The sequence below is a fragment of the Vulpes lagopus genome, chromosome 4 (assembly GCF_018345385.1).
Source record: "Vulpes lagopus strain Blue_001 chromosome 4, ASM1834538v1, whole genome shotgun sequence".
NCBI classification, from domain to species: Eukaryota; Metazoa; Chordata; class Mammalia; order Carnivora; family Canidae; genus Vulpes; species Vulpes lagopus.
In genome coordinates, this window is record NC_054827.1 from 5,639,270 (window position 1) to 5,664,672 (window position 25,403).

The following is a 25,403-nucleotide window of genomic DNA, read 5'->3' on the forward strand; positions in this document are numbered from 1 at the left end:
GCCAGTGAACAGAGCTCAGCGCCCACGGGGAATCTTTGCTGTGAGAAAGTATTTTCATGATTACTAATTCACACGCTTTGTTCTAAGGAGGGCACAAAAGACCTTAACTCTTGAATTTGGAGTGCAAACCTCCTGCATTTCAGGGACGCGCAGCTCGTGGGTCACAAACGTCCCCAAATTAAACTAAAAATATGATTCAACCTCCCCTATTTTAGTGCTTTAGAATCTGATAATTGCCCAAAATGGAGAATTATTCAAAATGATCAAGTGCAATCCTAGTTAAAAAAAAAAAATAAATGGTTTGTAAGAAAATACCTCATAATTATCATGTGATTTCTAGTCACATTGCCAGTAATGTGACAGATACCTGTTCTGCCATTTGAGCATTAACAATGATTAGTTAATATATAATAATATACAATAAATAACTAATACTAAATAAGCTACTCTTCCTTTTGAAATAAGGAATGATTCACAGATAGCGTTGTATTAGTTTCAGGTGTCTGACGTAATGATTCCATATTTACATATCCCATGAAATGGTCACCACGATCAGTAAGTCCAGTTAACATCTGTCACTATACACGTCACAACATTTTCTTTTCTTGTGATGAGAACTTTCAAGACCTGCTCTCCTAGCAATTTTAAAATACGCAATGCCATATCACTGACTCTAGTCACCACGCAGGCAGAAACAGCTCAGAGCCCACTGTGATGAAGACGTCTCGCTAGGTAGACAGTTGGGAGCACAGCCTTTGATAGGAGTTTTCAACCACGGCCACACAGGGGAATCATCTGGCAACTGGGAGAGAGAAAGCGCTGCTCAGGCTTTGCCCATGCAGACTATATGTATATCTATGTATTTTTAAATATTTATTTGAGAAAGAGAGAAAGCAAGTGGGGAGGGAGGCAAAGGGAGAGAATCTTCAAGCAGACTCCCTGCTGAGGATGGAGGCTGACCTGAGGCTCGATCACATGACCCATGAGATCATGGCTTGAGCTGAAGCCAAGAGCTGGATGCTTAACCGGCTGAGCCACCAGGCACCCCAGACTATATCTAGATTTCAAAAAATCTCTGCTGGTGATTCTACTGGACAACCGGTGGTAAGAACTACTGCTCTATTGGAATCAATAAAGCTCTCATGAGTACATATGACTTGAGGGTTTCTTTGGGATTTGTCTGCAGGCTCTTCAGAATGCTACATCTGAAGTAAAGAAAAGGTAAAGTTGGCATGACTTGCCGGACACTTATGCCTGGTCAGCCAAATGCATGGATGAGTGAGGCACTGGACACGAAATATATTTCTAAATCAGAGTTCCTCAAATTCACCAGTTTGGAAATTGGAGGCCAGCAACTTCTCTATTACGGGACTGCCCTGTGCACTGCAGCAGGTGCAACAGCATCCCTGGCCTCAACCCACCAGTTGTCAGTTGTGTAGCCACCGTCTCTCAGTGTCCTGAAGGGGCAAATAGTCCCTGGTTGAGAACCACAATTCTAACACAAAGCAATACCAAGTCAAAGAAAAGCAAACCAATACCTGAGAACGCTGTCACTACAGATGCAAAATGGAGCATCATTAACAACACTGAACTCAGAAGGCTCTGGAAAGTACACTGTGGAAACTTTACTGCAGAAAAAAATTATGTCACTTATTATGTAAATTAACTTAAAGACCTGCAATCATCATCTTCGTTGTCGTCATTATGGCCCCAAACTACCTAAGCACAAGTAGTGATCACAAAATTGTTTTTCAGAAACTATTTGCTACGTTTATAGCAGCTGCATTCATAATTGCTCAAACTTGGAAGACACAAAGATGTCCTTGAGTCAGTGAGTGGATAAGCAGACTGTGGTCCATCCAGACTACGGAATATCACTCGGTACTAAAAGGAAATGAGCTATCAGCTCATGCAAAGGCATGCAGGGAACCTTAAAAATGCATATTACACGGGACACCTGGGTAGCTCAGCTGTTGAGTGTCTGCCTTCAGCTCAGGGAGTGATCCCAGGGTCCAGGATCTAGTCCCGCTTCAGGCTCCCTGCAGGGAGCCTGCTTCTCCCTCTGCCTATGTTTCTGCCTCTGTGTGTGAGTGTGTGTATGTGTGTCTCACGGATAAATAAATAAAATTCTTTTAAAAAATGTGTATTACTAAGTGAAAGAAGCCATGAAAATGTTACCTACTGTATGACAGTTTGGAAAAGGTTAATCTATTGAGACAATAAAAGGATCAGTCATTGGCAGCGGTCAGGGGGAGGAAGGGTGAACAGGTGAAGCACAGAGGGCTTTTAGGGCAGTGAGATTGCTCTGTCTGATGCTATAATGGTGGATATACATCATCACACATTTATCCACACTCACAGAATGTGCAACACCAAGAGTGAACTAATGTAAACTATGATCTTTAGGTTCACTGGTTGCGGCAAATGTACTACTCCGGTGTGGGGTTTTCACAGGATGGAGGCTATACATATGCAGGGGCCAAGGGGATATAGGAAATCTCTGTACTTTCCAATCAATTTTTATGTGAACCTAAAACTGCTCTAAAAACTAAACTCTCTTTTAAAATATACTAATTGTGATGTTTCCTTCTTTGTTACCTTGCATTGGTCTCATTTATTGAACAAACCAAATGCAAACACTTCAGAACATAATACACAATCTACTAGGACTTTGCACCTGCCTGATGTAACACCTTGATAACTGCAGTATCCTAAACATTTCATTCTGATTCTCAGCTTCCAGGTTACTCAAAGGATGTGTTTCTATTCTCCATACCCCAGATTAAGAGCCCCTCTTACTCATCAATTCACTAGGAATTAAAATTTCCTGTGTGTCAACAATGTGCACCGTACAAGGGTATATATACTGGTCAACAACAGACTGTAATCACCTTTCTCTGTGCAAACACCATAAGTGTCCCCTGCTCATCAATATGCTCAGCATATGTGTCCATGTCCAAGTCACCTGACTATTCTAACTAGACTGGAAGCTCCCCAGAAGCTGGGAAACTGCCTTGTACCTTTTCACATCACCCGTGGCCAGCACAGCACTTCAATCTGTGTAAGAAATCCTCAAAATATTTAGCAGAAGAGATTATACTTCTTCATCTTTTTTTTTTTTTAAGAGAGAGAGAGCGAGCGAGCTCATGACAGCAGGGGGCAGGGAGGGCAGAGGGAGAGGGAGAGAGAGAATCTTAAGCAGACCCCCCAGTGAGTGCAGAGCCCAATGTGGGGCTCGATCTCATGACCCTGAAATTGTGACCTGAGCTGAAATCAGAGCTGGACGCTTAAACGACTGAGCTACCCAGGAACCCCAAGATTTTACTTTTTCAAGCCAGAACAGAATTCAAATAAAATCAAACTCCTTTAAAAATAAAAACATCACTGGCCTAGTAGAATACGTTTCTTTCCACCAATATTACTAGAGAGGACATTTCCCTTTAGTGAATGCTATTTTAGTATCAATTATACAGCAAATGTGCGAGAAATGTTTTTGACCAAGGATCTCAATATAATAATGCTAAGCTCAGTAATTCCTCAGTGAACACTTAAATTTTTATATCCTTAATGTACTTAGTTTCCCCACAAACCACCATAAACTATAGAAGTTAATCTCAAAATGAGAAAAAGAAGCAAAGAAACTGAGTCTCAAAAAAATATGGTGAAGCATGATCTGTCTGTATAATATTACTGATTTAAGGGCAAAGTCATAAAATAGACACTCTTGCTTTTATTCTAAAAGCAAATATAAACAACGGGGTGCCTGGGGGGCTCAGTCGGTGAAGTGTCTGCCTTCGGCTCAGAAGGGAGCTTGCTTCTCCCTCTCCCTCTGCTTTTTATTTTATTTTATTTTATTTTATTTATTTTATTTATTTTATTTTATTTCTCTCCCTCTGCTTTTTCTCAAATACATAAATAACACCTTAAAAAAAAGCAAATATAAAACAAATATCTTCTGCATCAAGATTATTATTCCCAGCATAGCGGGCACAAAACTCTTGGTCGGAAAAGAGATGTGTCCATTAACCAAACAATATTTTAAACGTCCACTTGTAACCCATGATTATTATTTCATCTCTAACCTAGTGGTCTATTTAAATGATAAGTACTACGTGTATGGAAATATTTGGCACAATAACATCAGTTGAACCAATTTAAAAAAATTATTCCATTTCCAGGGGCAAGAAGTCTCTTGAATTTGAAAATCTATCATGAGAAGCCTTACATTTTACAACAGGCATTCTTGTTTTGTAGGTCATTTTTTGAGGCTAACTGGAAGTTTATGTCAACTTTTATGTTCAAAACCTGGAAAGAATGAGACTTTTTTTTTCCCTGTAATTGTTGTGCTAGCATCAGTAATATCCAAAAGAGTCAGGTTTCAGGTTGAGACTGGTTTATTGTCCCAGTGTTCAGTTTGGGTCTGAAACCATGTGTGGGACTGGCTTTGGATACATATGGCAGATAAAATCCTGGTTCCTTCCTCCACAATGCAATGCTTTTTAACACATTATTTCCAGATATTACTATGTCTGAAAGCAACGTATGTATCCCCTCCCTCCCCTGCCCCTCACTGTGTACTGAGAAACCAGTGTGACAGTGTAGTGTTATAATCTAAAAAAATGACATCGCCTGTTCCACATTAGATGTATCCTAGAGAGCATAGGCTTCATTGTACGAACTTTGGCTTGGCAGTCTTGGATCAAAAACATTGTCTTTTTAAAATTTAATTTCAGAAGACGCTCTGTTTTAGAGAGAGACCAGAATGAAGAGTTCCTTGATGACAACTTTACTTAGAAAGTTACCCTAAGACTACTGATAGGCAGGTATCAAAACAGAAAAGTATCTCACAGTACGGGATTCTTCTGGGTTTCACAGGGCATCCTTGTATTGTAAAAAAGAGATAATCCATGATCACGGATAAAAGCAAAGGTTAAAATGAGGACATTTCTGCAATGAAGGACTTTCAATGATCAATGAATGATCTCTCTAAAACAGAGTTTCACTCATGGGTTACAAAAGTCCCTCCCAACCAGATCATTATCCCATTAAATTAGCCCAAATGCACCAAAGAATGACAAGGCAAATCCTGATCAGCCCTGATCAGGGCTCCGTGCTGGACGAGTCACTTATCTTCAGGTGGTGGCTTCCTCAGCTGTGAAATGAGAGTGATGCACGTCACTACTTCACACAGTTGTCTGGAGCATTAAATGCCTCAGTGTTCTGTAAAGTGCCTCGCACAGCAACTGGCATTTATAAGCACCTAACAAACATTTCCTATTATCATTACTGCACTTATTATTAAAGCTTGACCTCAAGCTATGAAAATGAACTATGAGTTATGACACTGAATAGATTTAAAGGGAATCATATAGAGTATGTCTTACAGACACGAGTCTAAAGTGCTGTGGGGAAATCTATAAGCATCCGAGTCTAACAGGACAAGTATTTGAAAGTAAATAAACAGAATACATTTCTTCATCGGTAAAATGAGATTAACAATAGCAACTCCCAAATTTTGTTGCTTTAAGCATTATATGCGGCACACTGCTGTGAATTGAATGTCATTTTTCTACAAAATTCGTACGATGAAGTCTTGACCCCCAATACCTCGTGATGTAAGCTTATTTGGACACAGTGTTTTTACAGGAGGTAAGAAAGTTAAAAATGAGGTTATTAGGGTGGGCCCTGATCCAATCTAACAGGTGTCCGTCCCATAGGCAGGGAAAGCTGAGTGTAGACATGCATGCAGGGAGGGCGCCCTGCGAAGATGAGGGCAATGATTAATCAGTGTGGGACACCAAAGATGACCAGTAACAGACCAAGGCTAGAGAAACAGACTGTCCTGTGTGGCCTTAGGCGGAACCAACCCTCCCAACACCCTGACCTGGGACTTCTGGCCTCCAGAAACATGAGACAATAAATTTCCACTGTTTAAGCCGTTCATCATGGTCACTTTGATACAGCAGTCCTCACAAAGGAATACACACACTTTCTAGAGACTGTCTTGTTTTATTTGACTCTTAGAGCAGATAGATTTAAGAAAAATAAACGTATTAATTTCCATAGTGAGTAATACATTTAAGAATTCTAATACTTCAAAATTGGTGGGCTTAAAAATCTGAAGTGTCAGGACAAGCATAGACAGACTCTGAGCTCCACTTTGGTGTCATAATGGTAATTAGGAAATTTTTAGAAATGACAAGGGTTAGTGATGGCACAACACATACTTTCAGATTTCAAAATGTGAGACATGGAATGCCTCTCCAGTAGCAACTGAATAAATATATATACATATATATATTTAATATTTAATGGAGAATAAATTCAAAGAAAATAAGTATTTCTATATTCATTAAGCTTATTAAGTGCATGTTTAATGTATCAAATAACGTGTTGGCTTGAACTCGGTGCCATTTAATATTTAACTTAAATGGATTTTGTTACTTAGAGTATTTTAATGACTTTTCACATGGCACCATAATACAAAGGTTAATACTGTGCTTTTATGTCATTTATGTGTCTCACATTCAGGGTCTTGAATGATAGCATTTAACATTTTGAAATGAACTTGAATTGGTCTTGATACAAGAGAGGAGACTCACAATGCAGATCAAGTTATGCTTTCCAGAGCATTCATTAAGAAAAGAGAGTATTGATTAGCATCCTCTATTCAATAATAGAATGCAGCTTGAAAATTAACTGCATTTGTGCTGATGTAGATTCAATTAGTAACCATTTTACTTTGTATGCAACACAGAGAAACGGGGATGGAATAACAAGTTTCTTTTACTCCTAATTCTGGAAACTTTTCACTTATGGTTGTTACAAAACAAAACAACAACAACAACAACAACAACAACAACAAAAAACCCACAACTATCCTACCCTTTAATATTATTCAGTATTCCAAGGAATGCATTGCTGTAGCATCAAGAGGACATTTTTAATGCAAAGGAAGACCTGAAGAGTAGACCATCAGGTGTAATCTACCTATAAATGGGGAAAAAAAAGCAGAGTGGGAATAGGGAACAAGAGAAGAGGAGTAGCAGGAGAGGGTGACCTGTTTGCTCTGACCACAAACCCGCAGGACAAGCAAGTCAGGTGTGTCGTGCGGGGAGAGGGTTGCAGGACCTGTGGGTGGGGGAGCTGGGCCTCTCGATGCAGGCGGTGGCAAGGCAGAGCTCTGCAGATGCACAAGCACAAAGCCCCTGCTTCTGTAGAGCTCTGCTCGTCCCCAGGCAGCAAAGGGGGTGCTAAAGGAGTGGGTGGGGTGTCTCGGGGGGCTGACTCCCTCCTGCACCACCTCTGGAGGAGCCCATGCAGCTGCTGCCACCCTTCTGGTCTGCTGGGGGGGACGGATGAACACTTGTTACTCTTATAGAAAAAAAAAACAAGGTGGCTCATGTTTTTGCTTTAAACATTCTCATTTGATATATCTTTGGGTTGTTTGCATGGTAAGGAGACAATTCTTAACTGTATGTGGATGTGTGTTTCCTTCCATGATTTTGTGCTTCTGCATCCAATCCTATGCAGTGATTTTACAATTCTCAATGGGAGAGCATCATCAACAGCACTCTTCTGGCAAACGCGGGCTCTCCGATGATGAAAATGTACTTCGTGAGAGATTCTTTTTCTCTATTATTCATTTTTTTTAAGATTTTATTCATTTATTCGTGAGAGACACAGTGAGAGAGGCAGAGACACAGGCAGAGGGAGAAGTAGGCTCCATGCAGGGAGCCTGATGCGGGACTCGATCTTGGGACTCCAGGATCACGCCCTGGGCTGAAGGTGGTGCTAAACCACCCAGCCACCCAGGGATCCCCTTTATTATTTCCGTAGTGCTTTAGAAGCACAGACTCTCTAAGCTGGAATGAGCTTTAGGGATGATCTAATAAGGGCTTCATGCTGCACACGAGCAACCTGTGATCTAGAGAAGTTGAGTGACCTGCTAAGGTGCACAAGTGGTATCAGGACGGTACTGTCCCAAGTGCAGGAGAAAGCCCATCAGTGATGGAAACCATTGTACTCTCTTTGCAGAATGTAAATGAATCTCAAATCACAGCTTGCTGTCTTAAAAGAGAAATCACTGAGGTATCTCTGACAACCGGCCCGAGGAAGGGTCATATTTTATTTTTTTGAATGGATCAAAGACTTAACTTCTTCGAGATCTGTAATTTGATATTACTGATCCTAAAGACTTAGTTATTACAATAAGCATCATTCCAGCAAAGAAAGGAGTCCTACCAGAAATGCCTCCAGAGACCACTACAAGGACTACAAGGACTACAAGGACTACAAGGACATGGGCAAAGTGTTTTTCAGAAGATTATCACTCGGACACTGGGCAGCATGACAGAACTCGCTACAAGCTGGTAAAACAACCACAGATGTTTGGAGGTTCACAGGTATTTTCGAACTTGTCTGTAAGGTTGAAATAAACTGTATCATTCCTCATTAGAGACCTCTTACTTAATATGAAAGATACGCTGTAATCACACAGATGTTCTTATATAACATTGGAAAACTAAGAAAAGCATGTTAGCCAATAATGGGAGTTCTAACATTTCTTTATAGGAACATTATTCTTCATAAAAGTACTTTCAATTCTATTACTCTTAATTTTTAAATTGCTCTTGTGCTTTAACAGATGCATTGTCTGCATTTCATTAGTTCTAGAATGGGACCGTAATCAGTGAGGATTGAAAATGTAATTTAATATAATAGTATCATTTTTACCAATGTCATATTAAAGAGAAATTACATTATATCACTCCCCCTAATTTACAGTAAAATGTAAAGGCATATATTTAAGGAGAGCCACATATAATGTCCCTAATTGCAGATGGATTTCTTTCTGTTATTCTAAATATTGTGCAGGAACGCCAAAGCCCTTTGGGGAAAAAAAATCCTGAATCAAACTCCAGGTTTGCTGCCTCTAAAACAAAAACTAGCTGTGCTGTATGTGATTTGAGAACTTGCAGCTGAATTTTCACACGGAATAATCTTAACTTAGAAAATAATATTTTTAAGATTTTAGATCGCCATCACAGGAGGGAATGTCACTGTTTTTAAAAAAAATACTTTAATTCTTGGCAGACGACTACAGACACCTGTGTGCTATTGGAATAAACCCACATTAAACCCTGAACATCGACAAATAACGTACCCAGGCGCTCACGCATCTGCCGCAAGTGGTGATTTTGAAATCCCCATAGAGATCTTTGATGGCACCGGTCGTGAAGAAACCTTCCACCATCAGCAGAATGCCATACACAAAGAATGCAGCTGCGATGCCGTAGATCACATACTTGAAGATGTCAATCCTGGGGGGGAAGAGACAAAGGAATTTATTGCAATAACTCTTCATGCCTGATTGGCAGCAATTGAGTCTTATGTGTTCAGGGCTCCTTTGGGACAACAGCTACAGAATATGTACATCCATGATAGGGGTTGGACTTAAAAACATTTTTGCTTTCTATGCCTAATGTTTGCATATATATTTTATCCTCCCCCTTCTGGTATTTGTTGATGGGGCTCTTCACCTTTGCTCCTCCTCTTTCCTCCCCTTCCCTGGTTCATGCCAAGGTAGTCCTGGGTAATCACTGGGTCATGCTGCTAATGGTGTTTGCTGAAATCCATTTGATAAATAGGGTAATCATCCTATAATTTCTTCAATTATGACAAAATATCAAATAGAAAGATGTATCTATATACCACTGGATTTTGAAAAGAAGAATAAAGCCTCCTGAGTTCATGATGAATCCATTTTCAATAAAACAACCTCGTATGTTTTCTTATTATAGTCGATTGTAATTATGTTTTAGTCCACGCTTACTGTAAACAATCACTAATATTTTTTGCTAATAATGATGTCAATGATGAAAAAAGTTATGTTTTTAAGGAAAAGTTATAGTTTTGAAAGATCAAGCCTTTTAAGCAGAACCACTAATGGATTCAGAATTCAAACATGGAGCTAGGCCTGAGCCCAGTTTGGGTATAATATCATGTAGGAATGGGAAGGTATTCTCTCCTTTCTCACAATTTAGTGCTCATGTATTTAAAGGTTAAGGGGCTTGGCGGGAGGAGAGATACATATATTGTCTATAAATTGCAGATGGATGTTTCTGTTATTCTGGATATTAAATGGGAACCCCAAAGCCCTTTGGAACGAAAAAACATGGTTGAACCATTTTGCTACTTCTAGAAACAAAACTACTTGTGTACCCACAGTACGTGAAGAGGTATATCTTAGCCAGTGTTTCATTTTCATAATCTCGATAGTCATTTGTAAGAAATGTCTCTTTATTTTACATTGTCAAGTTTGATTTTTTTTTCTCTTTCCTCTCATCATTAGAGTATGAATGATCGAGATACCCTGTTGACTGTTTCCAAGGGGACAAATGAGAGATGAGAAAGCATGATCATGTTGATGGAGATTTAGACACTCTTGATGCTATGAGAATATCTTTAAAATAATACATGTCATGTCATAAGTGAATTTGTTGGATATAAATAAAAGCAAGAAGAGCCTGCTAACCTTCATTGTACCAGGGCAATTGTTTAGTGAGTGATTTTCACTGTCTGAAAAATCTAAATATTTCACAGTTTTACCTGTCAAAGGCAATGAGGCAGATGACATAAATTTGTAAGTTCATCATGCACATTAAAGAATCTGAGGATTTCAACTTCTAGATGGGACTTTGAAGAATTTGGTTCAATGGGCTTCTCCATTAAAATGATGTATTTTATGTTTATTTAGAAATAATTTCAAATTTATGAAAGAAGTTGCAGAAAATGAATAGTATGAAGAAAGCCTATACATCTTTTTCCTATTTCATAATATTTTACCTATTTACTTTATTGTTTTCTTGTGTTCTCTCTGTCTCTGGATAATTACATCTGAACATAGAGAAGTCCTCCACAGTATAGTTACTGACTTCAGGAAATCTAACATTGATCTAATACTTGCATCCAATCTATTATTGTATTCCAGCTTTACCCATCGAACTGACCTAAGGATGCACTTTATGGCATCTTACCTCCCCATATGGGATCCAGTCTAGGGGTAAGTCCTGAATTTATTTGCCACATCTGTTTACTTTCTTTTAACCAGGAACACTTCCACAGCCTCTTTGTCTTTATGAAATTGACACCATTGGGGAGTAAATCCTACTTCCGTCTTATTAGTTAGAATGCTTTTTATTCTGAGTTTGGTCTTTCCTCATGATTAGATTCAGATGATTCATTCATGGCTGGAATACAATAAAGGTTCATCTGCCTCTCGGTAGTGATGCTGATTTGAATCAACGGATGATGTTGAATTTCTGTACTGTGCAATTGCTATTGTTTCCCTTGTAGCTAGTAAGTGATTTGTGAAGAGACACTTAAGGACCGTGCAAACATCCTGTTCTTCATTAAAACTTCCAGTTCGTGTTAGCAGTCGTTGATGGATCTTGACTAATCCAGTCTTCCTATTGTGTTAACACAATGTTCATTTTTTCTTATTTTATTTTATTTTAATTTATTTTATTTTATTTTATTTATTTATTTGACAAAGAGAGGGAGAGCACAAGCTGGGGTGGGGGGTACGGGCGGCAGGTAGAGGCAGACGGAGAAGCAGACTTCCTGCTGAACAGGGAGCCCAATGTGGGGCTGGATCCCAGGACCCTGGGATCATGACCCTGGGATCATGATCTGGCTGATGGCAGACGCTTAACCGACTGAGCCCCTGAGGTGCCCCCACAATGCTAATTTTCTCACTGTAATACTCATTGACATTTATCATTTGGCACTAGATATCCTGATGTAGGCAAGAACCCTCTCTTCTCCCCCTTGTTATTTATTTTTTTTATTTATTTGTCTATTAATGATATGGACTAATGATGTCTGCTTTTTTCTATGAAAGTTTGTAAGCCACTACTATAATTATTTTGGTGCTCAAATTGATCTACAGGTGGTCAGCGGGCATTCCCAATGCTGGCTCCTGTATCCTTGTGACACATGTCCATCATTTTTTGTAAAGTATTCCCTACTTTCTCACATGGCAAGAGGACCAAATCTCCTTTTGTATATACATCCCTCAACCCTCAAATTAGGCATCTCTTTGCCAAACCCTGGTTCTTATGAGCAGTAGTCTTGGAGAATAAGATGTGGATGCTCATTGCTGCTGTGGTGTCTTTGCCTCTTGGTCTTTTCAGTGTACCAAGATAGGAAGTACATTCATTTATACACACACATTCACATATACAATTACACAAACATGTTCATTCACGTATCTACATATATATATGCACATGCATGTACACACGCACATGTGTCTGCATATCAAACATGCACATATTTTAGAAATCTTAAGTTCACAGTAGTATTTCCAAATATAATCAATTCCATAGATATTTCCAAGTCCAATCCACAGGATTTTTTACTGCCTTCCTCCAGTCTATATTTGTATGACCTTCCTCCTTAGTGAGAATCTTATTTCCCAAGAATAACACATACATACATTTATTCGATTCATAATAAATCTAAAAATTATTTCACAATTATTTCATCTTAAGTATTACAAAAAAATCAAACCTACTTAAAAAGAATTCAGGATGTTTGCAACTCCCCTCCCCCTCCACCTAAGACTAGGAGTGTATAGTCAAATCTCTGTTTCTAAATTACTTGGATTAGTGAATTTTTTCTTCTTCTCTTCATTGTGCTCATGGCATTCATTTGAAACACAGTGGGGGTCTATTTGTTTCGGTTTTTTTCAGTTTTAGGTCCCCCATCCCATCCATATTGACTTAACTTCGTTTCTAAACGTAGAGAACATTAACATGCTTCCAGGAATCAAATCTATATAAAAAGATACTCCCAGAGAAGTGTCATGACCTTCCCTAACCCTTCCAATCTGTTTCTTGTTTTCATGTTATCCTTCTCGTGTTGTTTTTATATAAAGGCAAGCGTGTGTGTATGTGTGTATACATATTCCTGTCTTCCTTTCATTTTTACTTAGAAGGTAGCATATACATACGCTCTTTTGCACTTAACTTTTATCAGTCAATAACATTCTCTAAAATCACTCCATATCAGTTCACAGAGATCTTCATTCTTTTCAACAGCTGTAAGGTAGTCCTAGTGTATATATGTATTATTTATTTACCCCAAATTCTATGCCTGCATAGTTAGACAGTTACCAACATTTTGCAATTACAAATAATCCTTCAATGAATAATCTTGCATGAATGTATTAAAAGAATTGATAATGTATCCTTAGGGTAGGAGGATGGAGTTGAAAGCCAAGGCATGTAGCTTTGTTAGAAACTGCCAAATGCCTCTCCATAAGGGTTGTACCATTTCTGCATCCCAAACAGCGATGTATGAGACTCTATTTCTCTTACAGCCTCAACAGAAGTGTATACTGTCAAGCTTTTGAATTATTGCTAACTGATGGGTGATAACTGGTATAGTTTTGCTGTATTTATCTTAGAGTGAAATACAACATCCTTTTATATAATCATGGGCAACATTTATCTTTTTGTGAACTGTCCTGTCTTTTGCTCACTTATCTATAAGACTTGTGGTCCTATTTTCACTTCAATCTTAAAAATACTTTTGCATATTAGGGATATTTGGGTTTTACCTATAACACATGTTGTTAATACTTTCTCCTAGTTTGCCATCTGCTTTTTGATTTGACTTATGGCAAACAGATAACTCAAAGTTATCTGTCTTCTTTTTTTATACTGAAATTTTAGTTATAGTTATAAGCCATTATAGAGGCTATAGAGGATATAGAGGTATTCACTCATGTTTTCTTCTAGCATGTGCATCATTCTATTTTATTACACTTAGACTTCTGATAAATTTGGTGTTTATTCTTTGGGTAGTGCAAGAATTAGATCTAATTTCACCTTTTTCAAAATGGCTGTCTATAACACCTGAAAACTCTGAGACATGGATGCTTCTCGAGGGCTGAAGAGATTAGGAGCATCTCTATTTTATAGGTTCATATTAGTTACAATATCAAAGAGTGAAGTGGTATTGTTGATTTTGTCCAGTGTTATCATAACATTATTTGTATACTAATTTCTACAAATCCTCTCCTGCAGACACATATTGGAGTATTTTGGGGTGACATGATATGATGTCAGGGACTTGCTTGGATAAAACTCCAGGTATTCACATATTACTTATAAAGTTAAAAAGTTCAAAAGTCAAAGCAATAAAAAGGAGAAAAAAGAATAAAGTAAAGGTTTTCTAGTTGTCCTAACATCATTTATTAAAAAGACCACCTTTAGGGCAGCCCAGGTGGCTCAGAGGTTTAGCACCACCTTCGGCCCAGGGCTTGATCCTGGAGACCTGGGATTGAGTCCCACGTCAGGTTCCCTGCATGGAGCCTGCTTCTCCCTCTGCCTGTGTCTCTGCCTCTCTATCTCTGTGTGTGTCTCTCATGAATAAATAAATTTAAAACTCTTAAAAAAAAAGACCACCTTTCGGGGCACCTGGATGACTCAGTGGTTGAGTGTCTGCCTTAAAAGGGAGTCCCACATCGGGCTCCCCAAGGGAGCCTCCTTCTCCCTCTGCCTATGTCTCTGCCTCTCTGTGTCCCTCATGAATAAATAAATAAATAAGATTTTTTTTTAAAAGACCACCTTTGAGGGGGATTAAGAGTACCTTTATCATGATGAGCACCAAGAATAGAAGTGTTGAATCCCTATATGTACACCCAAAATTAACATTACACTGCATGTTAACTAACTGGAATTTAAATAAAAACCTAAAATGAATAAAGTGCTATGCAAAATGTTTTTTAAATTTTTTTTTTAAAATTTTTTATTTATTTATGATAGTCACAGAGAGAGAGAGAGAGAGAGGCAGAGACACAGGCGGAGGGAGAAGCAGGCTCCATGCACCGGGAGCCTGATGTGGGATTCAATCCCGGGTCTCCAGGATCGCGCCCTGGGCCAAAGGCAGGCGCCAAACCGCTGCGCCACCCAGGGATCCCCTATGCAAAATTTTTTTAAAAGGCCTCCAAAAAGAACTATATAGTCTTATTTACTGTGTTCATTTATCACTAGATGCTTCTAACATTTTCATAATTAGAAAAAGTTTTTAGAGGTAGCAATTGTTTCAAGAGCAAAAAAGAACAGCGGTGACTATGGTAGGTTTAAAAAAAAAATGCTTCCTTCCAAATATATTCACTTCCTAATCCCTGAAACCTCTAACTATTACCTTATATGGCAAAGAATGAATTTTACCTTCTATGGTGAACACGGTGATAGGTTAAAGATCTTGAGAGGAGAAGCTTATCCTGGAATATTCGGGTGCGCCCTACAGACAGTCACAGGTATCTTTATGAGAGATGGGCACAGGGAGTTTTGAGGGAGACCCTCAGAAAAGAAGAAGGTACAGTGAAGGCAGAGACTTGAGCGATGGGGCCTCAAATCAAGGAACGCCTGCACAAATTGAGCCTGGGAGAGGCAAGAACAGAATCTTCCCTAGGGTCTCAGGAGCGAGTGCAGCTCTGCTGAAGCCTTGGCTTTAGACTTCTGGCCTCCCCAACTGTGAGACAAAAGGCCCTGTTGTTTTCAGCCACCAAGTTTGCGACAGCAGACCCAAGAAACTCACACAATCACTCTATTTCTTTACTTCTTTTTTTTTTTTTTTTAAATTTTTTATTTATGATAGTCACACAGAGAGAGAGAGAGAGGCAGAGACACAGGCAGAGGGAGAAGCAGGCTCCATGCACCGGGAGCCCGATGTGGGATTCGATCCCAGGTCTCCAGGATCGCGCCCTGGGCCAAAGACAGGCGCTAAACCGCTGCGCCACCCAGGGATCCCTATTTCTTTACTTCTTTGGTATTTCTGTAACTGTAAGGACTATTTTAAACTAATGTGGATATTGTCTAATGCACTATGTTACAGGCTATTAGAATACAGTTTGACAGTAACGCAGACAAGTTGCTAGTGCATATCATCTCTCTCAAATGTCATTGCTCAAACTTGGGCAATGGCTGCTTCTTCCTAAGCACTTAAAACCAGCATATTATTGAGGAGGAGGTGAGTGGATTTTCCAGCTCAGAGTTAGATATATATGTAGATCCTATTCAACTTCAGTAAAAGATAAAAATAAAATAAAAAACACATCAGCAATTTCAGAGACTACCTGAGAAGCTGTTTTGAAATCTTAAGCTGTGATGGAGAATATCCATGTTTTATTAGTTTTTATGGAGGCAAAAACACATGACATGAGCTCTACTCTCTTAAGTGTACAACGCAGTATTAACAGCAGGTACCTAGAACTTGTTCATCTTGTGTAACTGAAACTCTAACCCTCGTGAACAGCAGCTCCTCATGTTTCTTCTCCCCTGTCCTTGGCCAACACCATTTCTGTTGAAACAGAAACTTTCTGTTTCTATGAGTTTGACCACTTCAGGTACCTCATGTAAGTGGAATCATGCCATATTTGTCCTTCTCTGCAACTGGTTTATTTCACTTAGTATAACGTCCTCAAAATTCATTCATGTTAGCACACATAACAGAATTCTCTTCTCTTTCATGGCTTAATGATATTCCATTGGGGGTCTAAACTTCCTTTTCTTTATCCATTCATCTGTGGATGGATATATAGGTAATGTCCAAGTGTTGCTTATCGTGAATAATGCTGCAGTTAACATGGGAATGCAAATCTTTCTTTGAGATCTTGATTTCAAATCATTTGGATAAATAACAGGAAGTGGGATTGATGGATCATATTTTGTTCAGTTTGTTTTTAATATAATAGTCATCCTGATTGTTGTTAGGTGATATCTCATTGCGGCTTTTGATTTACATTTCCTGGAAGATGAGTGATGTTGAGCATCTTTTCATATACCTGTTGGCTAATTGTATGTCTTCTTTGGAGAAATGTCTATTTAAGTCCTTTGCCCATTTTAAGTCAAGTTATTTGGTTTTTTTTTTTTTTTTTTTGCTATTGAGTTGTAGGAGTTCCTATATAGTTTGAATATTAACCTCTTATTGCATATATGGCTTGCAAATCCTTTCTCCCATTCTGTAGGTTGCCTTTTCACCCTGTTAAGTATTTCCTTTGCTGCACAGAAGCTTTTACATTTGATGTATTCAAATTTACTTGTCTATTTTTGCTATTGTGCTTGTGCTTTGATGCAATGACATCCAAGAAATCATTGCAAATGGCAATATTATGAAATTTTTCCCTCTATTTTCTTCTGGGAGTTTTATAATTTTACATCTTACATTTAGTTCTTTCATCCACTTTGAATTGATTTTTGTGGATAGTGTAAGATAAAGGTCCAACTTCATTGTTGTCCAAGTGAATATCCAGTTTTCCCATATTGAAAATCATTTTGCCTATATATACACAGTTTTCCTTCTGTACTCGCTATTCTGTTCCATTAGTTGATTTGTCTCTTGTGTCACTACTACACTGTTTTGATTACTGCAGTTTTGTACTATGTTTTGAAATCAGGAAGTGTGAAGCTTCCAGGTTTATTCATCTTTCTCAAAATTGTTTTGGTTATCTGGGGTCCTTTGTGATTCCATATAAATTTTAGGATTGTCTCATCTATTTCTTTAACAAATTCCATTTGGATTTTGATAAGAATTGCATACAATCTATTACTTTGGGTAATATGTACAGTTTAACAATATTATTTCTTCCAATCGACAAACATGAGATGTCATTACATTTATTTGTGGCTTCTTTAAATTACTTTACCACCTTGGTTAAATTCATTCCTATATATTTTATTCTTCTTGATTCTATTGTAAATGAGATGATACCAATATGAATTCACGCCTCTTAAATTTGCTAAAATTGGTTTTATGATCTAACATGGGATCGATCCTGGATGATGTCCCATGAGCACTCAAGAAGAATGTGTATTTGGCTACTGTCAGGTAAAGTGTTCTAGATAAATCTATTAGGCCCATTTGTTCCAAGTCCTCCATTGTTCAAGTCTTCTGTCTGGTTGTTCTATCCAGTAGAGAAAGTAGAATATTGAATTCCTCTACTGCTATTGTGATGCCATCTATTCCTCTCTTCAGGCCTATCAATATTTGCTTCATATATTTGGGTGCTCTGATGTCGCGTGCATATATATTCCTGGTGAATTGGCTCACTTATCATTATATAATATCTTCCTTTGTTTCTTTTGACAGTTTTTGACTTAAAGGCTATTTTGATTGATAAAAGTATGGCCATCACTCCTTTCTCTTGGTTGTCATTTGCATTGAATATCTTTTCTCAGGCTTTACTTTTAACCTATGTGTGTCTGCAAATCTAAAACAATTCTCCTGTAGTCCACGTATATTTGGATCTTTTTTTTTTTTTTTTGGATCTTATTTATTATCCATTCAGTCACTCTATGTCTTTTGACTGGGGAGTTTAATCCATTTATCTTTAAAGTTATTATTGGTAGGGAAGGACTTCTTAATTGCCGTCTTGAATTGTTTTCTGTCTCTTGTGTAGCTTTTTTGTCTGTGCCTCTCATCTTCCTTTCTAGTTTGTAGATTTTTTGCACGTTTTGATTCTTTTCTTGTTTTCTTTTGTATACCTTCTGAAGGTATTTTCTTTGAGGTTATCATAGGTCTTACATAAAACATCTCATACTTAACTATCTATTTTAAGTTGATTAACAATTTAACTGCATTGAAAATAAATACTCTAAGATTACTTTCCCAATTTACACACTTTATGTTATTGATGTCACAAGGTACACCTTTTAATATTATGTTTATGTATCTGTTAACACACTTTCATTTTTCAAAGGGTTTTTTATAGCTTTGTCTTTTAACTTCTATGCCAGAATTAAAAATGATTTACATACATTACAGTATTACAGCATTCTGTATTTGTCTATAAATATACATTTACCAATCATAGGCTTTTTTGTCACCATTTAACATCCTTTCATCTCAAATTTGAGGGGCTCTCTTTAGCGTTTCTTGTATGACAAGTCTAATGGTTGTATATCTCTCAGCTTTTATGTATCTGGGACATTTAAAAATTTCTTCTTCATTTTTGAAGGATAATTTTGGCAGAGACAATATTCTTGGTTGATGGTTTCCTTCTTCCAGTAATTTGAATATATCACCCTACTCTCTTGAGGTGAGGGAGTGTCCCATTTCCAGACCTAATCACAGACTTAATCACAACTTCAACTCTGTTTTGCACATAAAGTAATAATATTCTCAGGTTCCAAGGATGAAGTTCTAGATATCTTTGGGGCCATTATTGAGCCTGCCATGAGTAACTGACATTTCCAGACATTCAAATATTCTTATATAAAGTTTTTTTCAAACAACCTGAAGATGGACATTTATTAACATTACCGTCCAAATGCATTTAAAAAATTTAATACATCAATATATTTAAATTATGATATATATGACATTATCATACTGGCTGAATTCCTCTTTCACAACATGCAATATATGAACTTAACAAAGAACTTTAAATATGACATTAGAAATTAAATTCTTCTCATCTAAAAAAATTAATTTTCTGTTAATGATATGTCAACAAAATGCACTAATGACCCCTCTAATCTTGGCGTCATTGATTATGTCCATAATATGATGAAATATATTCCATAAGAAGTCTTTGTTTTACTACTTTCACTTTCCAAAGAACAATCTGTATTATCCTACTTCTTAAGGAATTCTTGAAAGTACTTATCCTATTTTCTGAATAAGAACTTTAAAATTTGACGTTTCTATAAACAACTATTTTATGAATTAAAAGCAATATACATCTATTGTAGAGAAAAATAAAATTAAATCCAGAATATCAGATTATTCACTACTTATCCTTCCAGTTTTTTTCCCCATAGAAATTATAATTAATTCCCAAAGTTATGATTATTATATACTGCTTCATGAACTTCATTTTTGGCCAATATACTATGAATATTTTAAATGCTATATAATTTTATCAACATACTTTCTAAGATTATGGGACATTCTATCAATTGAAGGTATCACGATATATTTTACCAATTCCCTACTACTTTTGTTTAATGGTAGAAAGGATAATGGTCACCTCAAAGATGTCTGTATCCAGTCTCCAGAACCTGTGAATATGTTACCTTGGTCAATGAAACTTGGAGACTGTGACTAAATTAATAATTTGAGATTTGAAGCTTATACTGTGTTTACAGGATATAATATATATTATACATTATAATCGTAAGTCCTAATAACTGAAAGGAAGATGCAGAAGAGTCAGAGTCAGATTCAGAGAGAGATCCGAGGCTGCTACTTTGTTGGCTTTGAAGATGGAAGGGGGCTACGAGCCAAGGAATGCAGGTGGCCTCTAGAAGCTGGAAGAAGTAAAAATACAGATTCTCCCCTAGAGCTTCCAGATGGAGCACAATCCTGCCAATACCTTGATTTCAGCCTATTTCAATAAACCCAGTAAGACTCATTTCAGACTTCTGATATCCAGAACTGTAAAGAAAAGAAAAGGAAAAAAAAAAAAAAAAAGCAAACCCAAGTAATAAATTTGTGTTTTTTTTTAATCCACTAAATTTGTTGTAATTTGTTACAGCAGCAATAAGAATCTAATGCATCATTCTTACAATCAGAATGGTAATAATGGCTATTTCAGATAAATCTTTGTAAGGAATTTATTGTCAAAATGGTATCCACCATGTCTGAACCAAAATAAAAATGCACTGATAACAAGTAAGAGGGTTTATTCTCTGTTTTCCAATACCAAGTATTATCACTTAATTTTTCTGATACTTTGATCGTAAAAACAGTAGTATCGTTTTAACTAATTTTCTTAGTTTAGTAGTGTGGATGAACATATACTTACAAGCTATTAACCATTTGTATTCATCAATGAAATATGTTTTTATATTTTGCCAATTTTTCTACAGCAAAATGAATCCTTTTGTTTTTTAATTAACTCTGTCTTTATTAAAATTAGGACCCTTTGTCATGTAAGTGGTAAATATGTTTCTCTCTTTTGTGTATCTTTTATTTTTTTAAAATAATACTTCAATGAGTAAAATTTAATTTATATTATATCAAGTCTATATATATTTTCCTTTGTGATCTATTTCTTAGTTACTTCTTGCCTCATAATATATGAAATCTTTATCTAGTTTTCTTCTAGCTTCTATAAGTTAGTTTATCCTTAGATTTTAATTTTCAATTCGTCTCAAAGTCTTTTGGTATAAATGTGAATAGGGACATAATTTTATATATACTTATAACTACTTATGTATACATATTTATAACTATTTATATATACTTAATTCTCTTTTTACTTTCTCTATTCTGGTTCATTTGATATATTCTTCTATTCTCATGCCCTATAATATAAATTATTGTCACTTTTCCATTCCCTCTATTTCTTAACCTGATACATCCTACAAATTAGCTCAAACATTCTTAAATTCCTATCTGTTTTGTCTGATATGGATGGCACTTTGCTAACATATCTTTTCCCATGTCAGTGTTTGAGGAAAATCAATCTCTCTTGTTCTACTCTGGATCACTAACGATTAGCACAGTAATTGGTACATAGTATGACCCACTATTTTTTGCTGAGTGAATTCATTAAAAGACAAATCAAACAAAAGATTAGCCTGAAAACTGATATCTGCATATCTGAAAACAAAAACGTAGAAATGTAATAAATACAATGTCTTGAATATATTTCCATACTTGGTATTCACGATAACCCAATTTGCAAAACAGGCAAAAACACTAGGCTGCTCTTGAATAAAGGCTAAGGTTTAGCAAGTGAATTACAGGTTGTAAACATCTCAGAACTGGAAGTTCATTACCAGTCTTATCTGAATGCCTTCACTGACAGGCAAATCAGTATATTCCAAGGCAGACCAAGGACTCCTTAGAAAACTCTTGACTTTTGGAAAGTTCTTTACACTGAGTCAAAAACTATTTCCCTATAAATTGGAATTCAACCAAAATCTGTCTCTGAATCACAAAAAGCAAAGCAAGTTTTCCTCTATCAGATAACCTTTCAAATACTATTTGAATAAAATCATCCTGTTCTTATTTGTAAATATTTTTTTCTAAAATTGCTGTATCCCTGGAAGTTAGAAAAGAGAAAAGAAATCAGATCTTTGAACTCTGATCGAGTCTGAAACCTCCTCTTGGTGTTTACTTTGGCTGAAACATCTACTCTAGTCAAGTAACAAGGGCTAAGAGTATTGTGGTGAGTAGGGTGTGCGCAGGGACAAACACAATTTAGGAAGCATGATACTGGGCATTAAAATCATGGTCCAGCTTCAGGGAAGACGCTATCATTGTAATCGAAACCATCACCACCACTGCCAGAAGCAGAAATATGTTCATAAACAGGTGCATGGTCTTAATAGGTGGCAGCCCTGTTATAACTATTTTCAAATATCAACTCATTATTCACCTAACTTAGGGAGTTGGAAGCATTAGTTAAGTCCTTTTTACTGATGAGGAACTGAGGCTGACAGGTTAAGCTTGTCCAAGGTAAGATAAGTAGAAAGGGGTAGATACCACATGAAAAAAAGCCTGGGAAGCTGGACCCCAGAACCAGTGCTCTCATCCAACGCTCGGTTTCACGTGAGAATTACTAGTCTGGCTAAATACTGTGTAAGGAGATGCTGTCTGTTTATTATACCAGACGTTAGGAAGTTAGTATGGTTTTCTAACATAAGTTCTAGATGGGACTGAAAATCTTTTTGAATTTCCATGACTAATCAGTAATCTCGCTTCAATACTAATTTGTCTGATCTTCAAAATTCTTGTAAGTGGAAGACTCCAGCAATCTGGTTTGACTGTCAAGCCCCTGGCACTCTGCATACTGCTGTGATTTCTGCCAGCTTATGAAACCTGGTTTTGTCTTCCCGTGAATTCCCGCTTTCTTTTCACTTCTCATTTCCATCCATTAAGCTATTGAGGACTGCTTTCTATTTCATTTAGTTCCAAGAAATAAACATTTGAAATACAAGTAGACTTAGAGATTTACATACACAGGAAGTTGAGAGCAAAACCAATATATCTATTTTATCTGAGCTTACTGCCTGCTTTTGTTTTAGGCAAACAGAGATTAACTTTTATGTGTGCATTAAATATCAAAGAATTCATTACCTAGTCACCTCAGTTTTTGATGCATTAAGTTCAGATCACAGTATTAAACTTTGAAAATAAAATACATTCACTCTGGAAATTAGTGGTACCAGATACTAGACCCTCATTATAGTTCATCAAAACCCAAATACAACCCCTGTCTAATAAATTACAGGGGGATGTATTGATGAATAAGACTGTCTCTTGCTCAGTCCTCCAGAGAGTTACTCAAGAAGCCAAGTCACTTAGCAAAATTAGTGGTTTGGATTATTCGAGATCTACTTTTCTAACCAGTTTCCATATTTTATTGTCTTCCATGAATCTGCTCTGCAGAGGTGAAATGTGTACCCTGCTTCTTGCTCACTCAGCCACATGAAACTGATGGAACACAGAACAACACCTTACCATGGGGCTCTCGTGTGAGGAAGTCTGACTCACAGGTCAGAAAATGATCTCCTCATCATATAGCAGAAAGTGGCAGGGCAGTGAACTGTTGCCAGCGTGGGGGCCTGAATGGAGATGCCAAACTAAAAAAAAAAGGTTGTAGTTGGAGTGTAAGAATATCCTCTAAGGGAAGCTAGGCCACACGCTCATTGTCACAACACTTTGGAGCCAACAAAAGACTATGGACTTGAAAGGGATGAAAAGTTTCTCAGAAACCAAGTTGATGAGGAGGGAGAGTATGATACTTAAAAACATATAGTGGGTCAAAAAATCCTTGAAAAATTCCCCCTAGGCTCTCTCTATGGGGGGAGGGGTCTTCATTTCTCAAATGGAATACGACAGCATGATTTGACAGATGACATCAACTGAAGACATAGGAACTACACTTCGGTTACCTTCCACCGGTGAAGGCTGATGGTATTGAGAATTTTATGTCCAAAATAGAGGTTGCATGAGAATGCAGATTATTCCTATATTTATTTATAGTATTTATACATTTATAATATTATTATTTATATGCAAACTTATCTATGAGAAGTCAATTTTTCATGCTAGGTGGGTGATTAGTGAAATGAAACGGTCATCTTTCACTGTGCCTATCCATGTTTCTTCCCATAGACTAGCAGATGTTGACCACATTGAGATATGTGCATGTGGTTAAGAGAAAGAAGACAGTGAAGAGACAGAGATAGAGAAGCTGAGATCAAGAATGAAATAATCCTCAGACCCTGACGACAACAGGAGAAGAAGTGGAGGCTCAGGCAATCAGTTTTATCTTTTAGTTCACACATCCGGTAAACAGGCTTCTTTTCCTTTATAAGTAAATGAAATAGGAGTGCCTAATTTGGTTGAACCAAGCATGTGAACTGTGGAGAAAAAAACAGACTATACATGACTAAAATTGGCCACCAGGTGCTCTCTTTCCATTCTCTTACACATTATTTTCCAAACTTACCTTAGCTTATTTCCAAGCAAGTTGTATTGCCAGCAAATACATCTGTCAGCCATCTCTATTCTATATTTCCTTATATAACACCCCCTGTTTCCCTTCACCTTATCTATTCCTCTGATATCCTTATAAATAATCTCCCCCAAAGAATAGTCTCTACTTGCTCTAAGCCTGTATGCAAATCTTTGAACATATCATTGGCACCAATGGTGCTTAGCAGTTTATTGTACATATCTTCCCTCTGTTTTCATGAACCGTTAACTGACAGGGAAAAAGTCTGAATTCCTTTGTTAGCTTTAGAAGGCCTTGTACAAAGAATTTTAGTTATTTGAAATATAAAAATAGAGATGATTTGAGCACTTGCTTTCATTCCAATCAAAATGGTACTCTTCCCATTCCAAAAATGCATTATTAATTTCACAGTTAACTTCCAATGGGACAGAGAAAAGGTTAAAGTACTGAATTGAGCATACGATCTCTGTTTTCTCTTCTGAACTCCCACACACTCTACTTCTTCAGAGCGCTAGTAGAATTCTGTGATATATTAAAGTCGGCTGTCTAAATGTCAAATAAGTATCTTGACAATTGGTTTCTGATAGATGTATACAATCATCTCATGTCATTTATTAGATTCATGATTTCTTACAAACTTCTATTATATATCTAAAGTTAGCAATTTGGATGTAGCCTAAATATAGAGAATCTGTCGATTTTAAGGACATCTGTGGTAGCTTAAAATAATGCACAGTGAAAACATATTTTGTCCAGTGTGGGCTGAGATAAAACTAAAAAGAAAATGTCAGTTTTATCACATTAAAATATATCCTTTTTCTTAGGGCTCTCTGCAAACTAACCTGCAATAATCCAAAGCATTTTCAGATAGTTCAATCACATTCCAGTTGACGAATACCATTTATAAACTTTC

General features: G+C 37.1%; 1 protein-coding gene across 2 annotated transcripts in view; it reads right to left on the bottom strand.

The window, feature by feature from the left end:
• The window catches only part of GPM6A (glycoprotein M6A), a 333,463-nt gene that overhangs the window by 16,426 nt on the left and 291,634 nt on the right, over positions 1 to 25,403 (bottom strand). For both annotated transcript variants that reach the window (XM_041753580.1, XM_041753578.1), the window contains exon 3: positions 9,167 to 9,323. In XM_041753580.1, the coding sequence (XP_041609514.1) occupies positions 9,167 to 9,323 (157 nt within the window). The remainder of the gene's footprint in view (positions 1 to 9,166; positions 9,324 to 25,403) is intronic.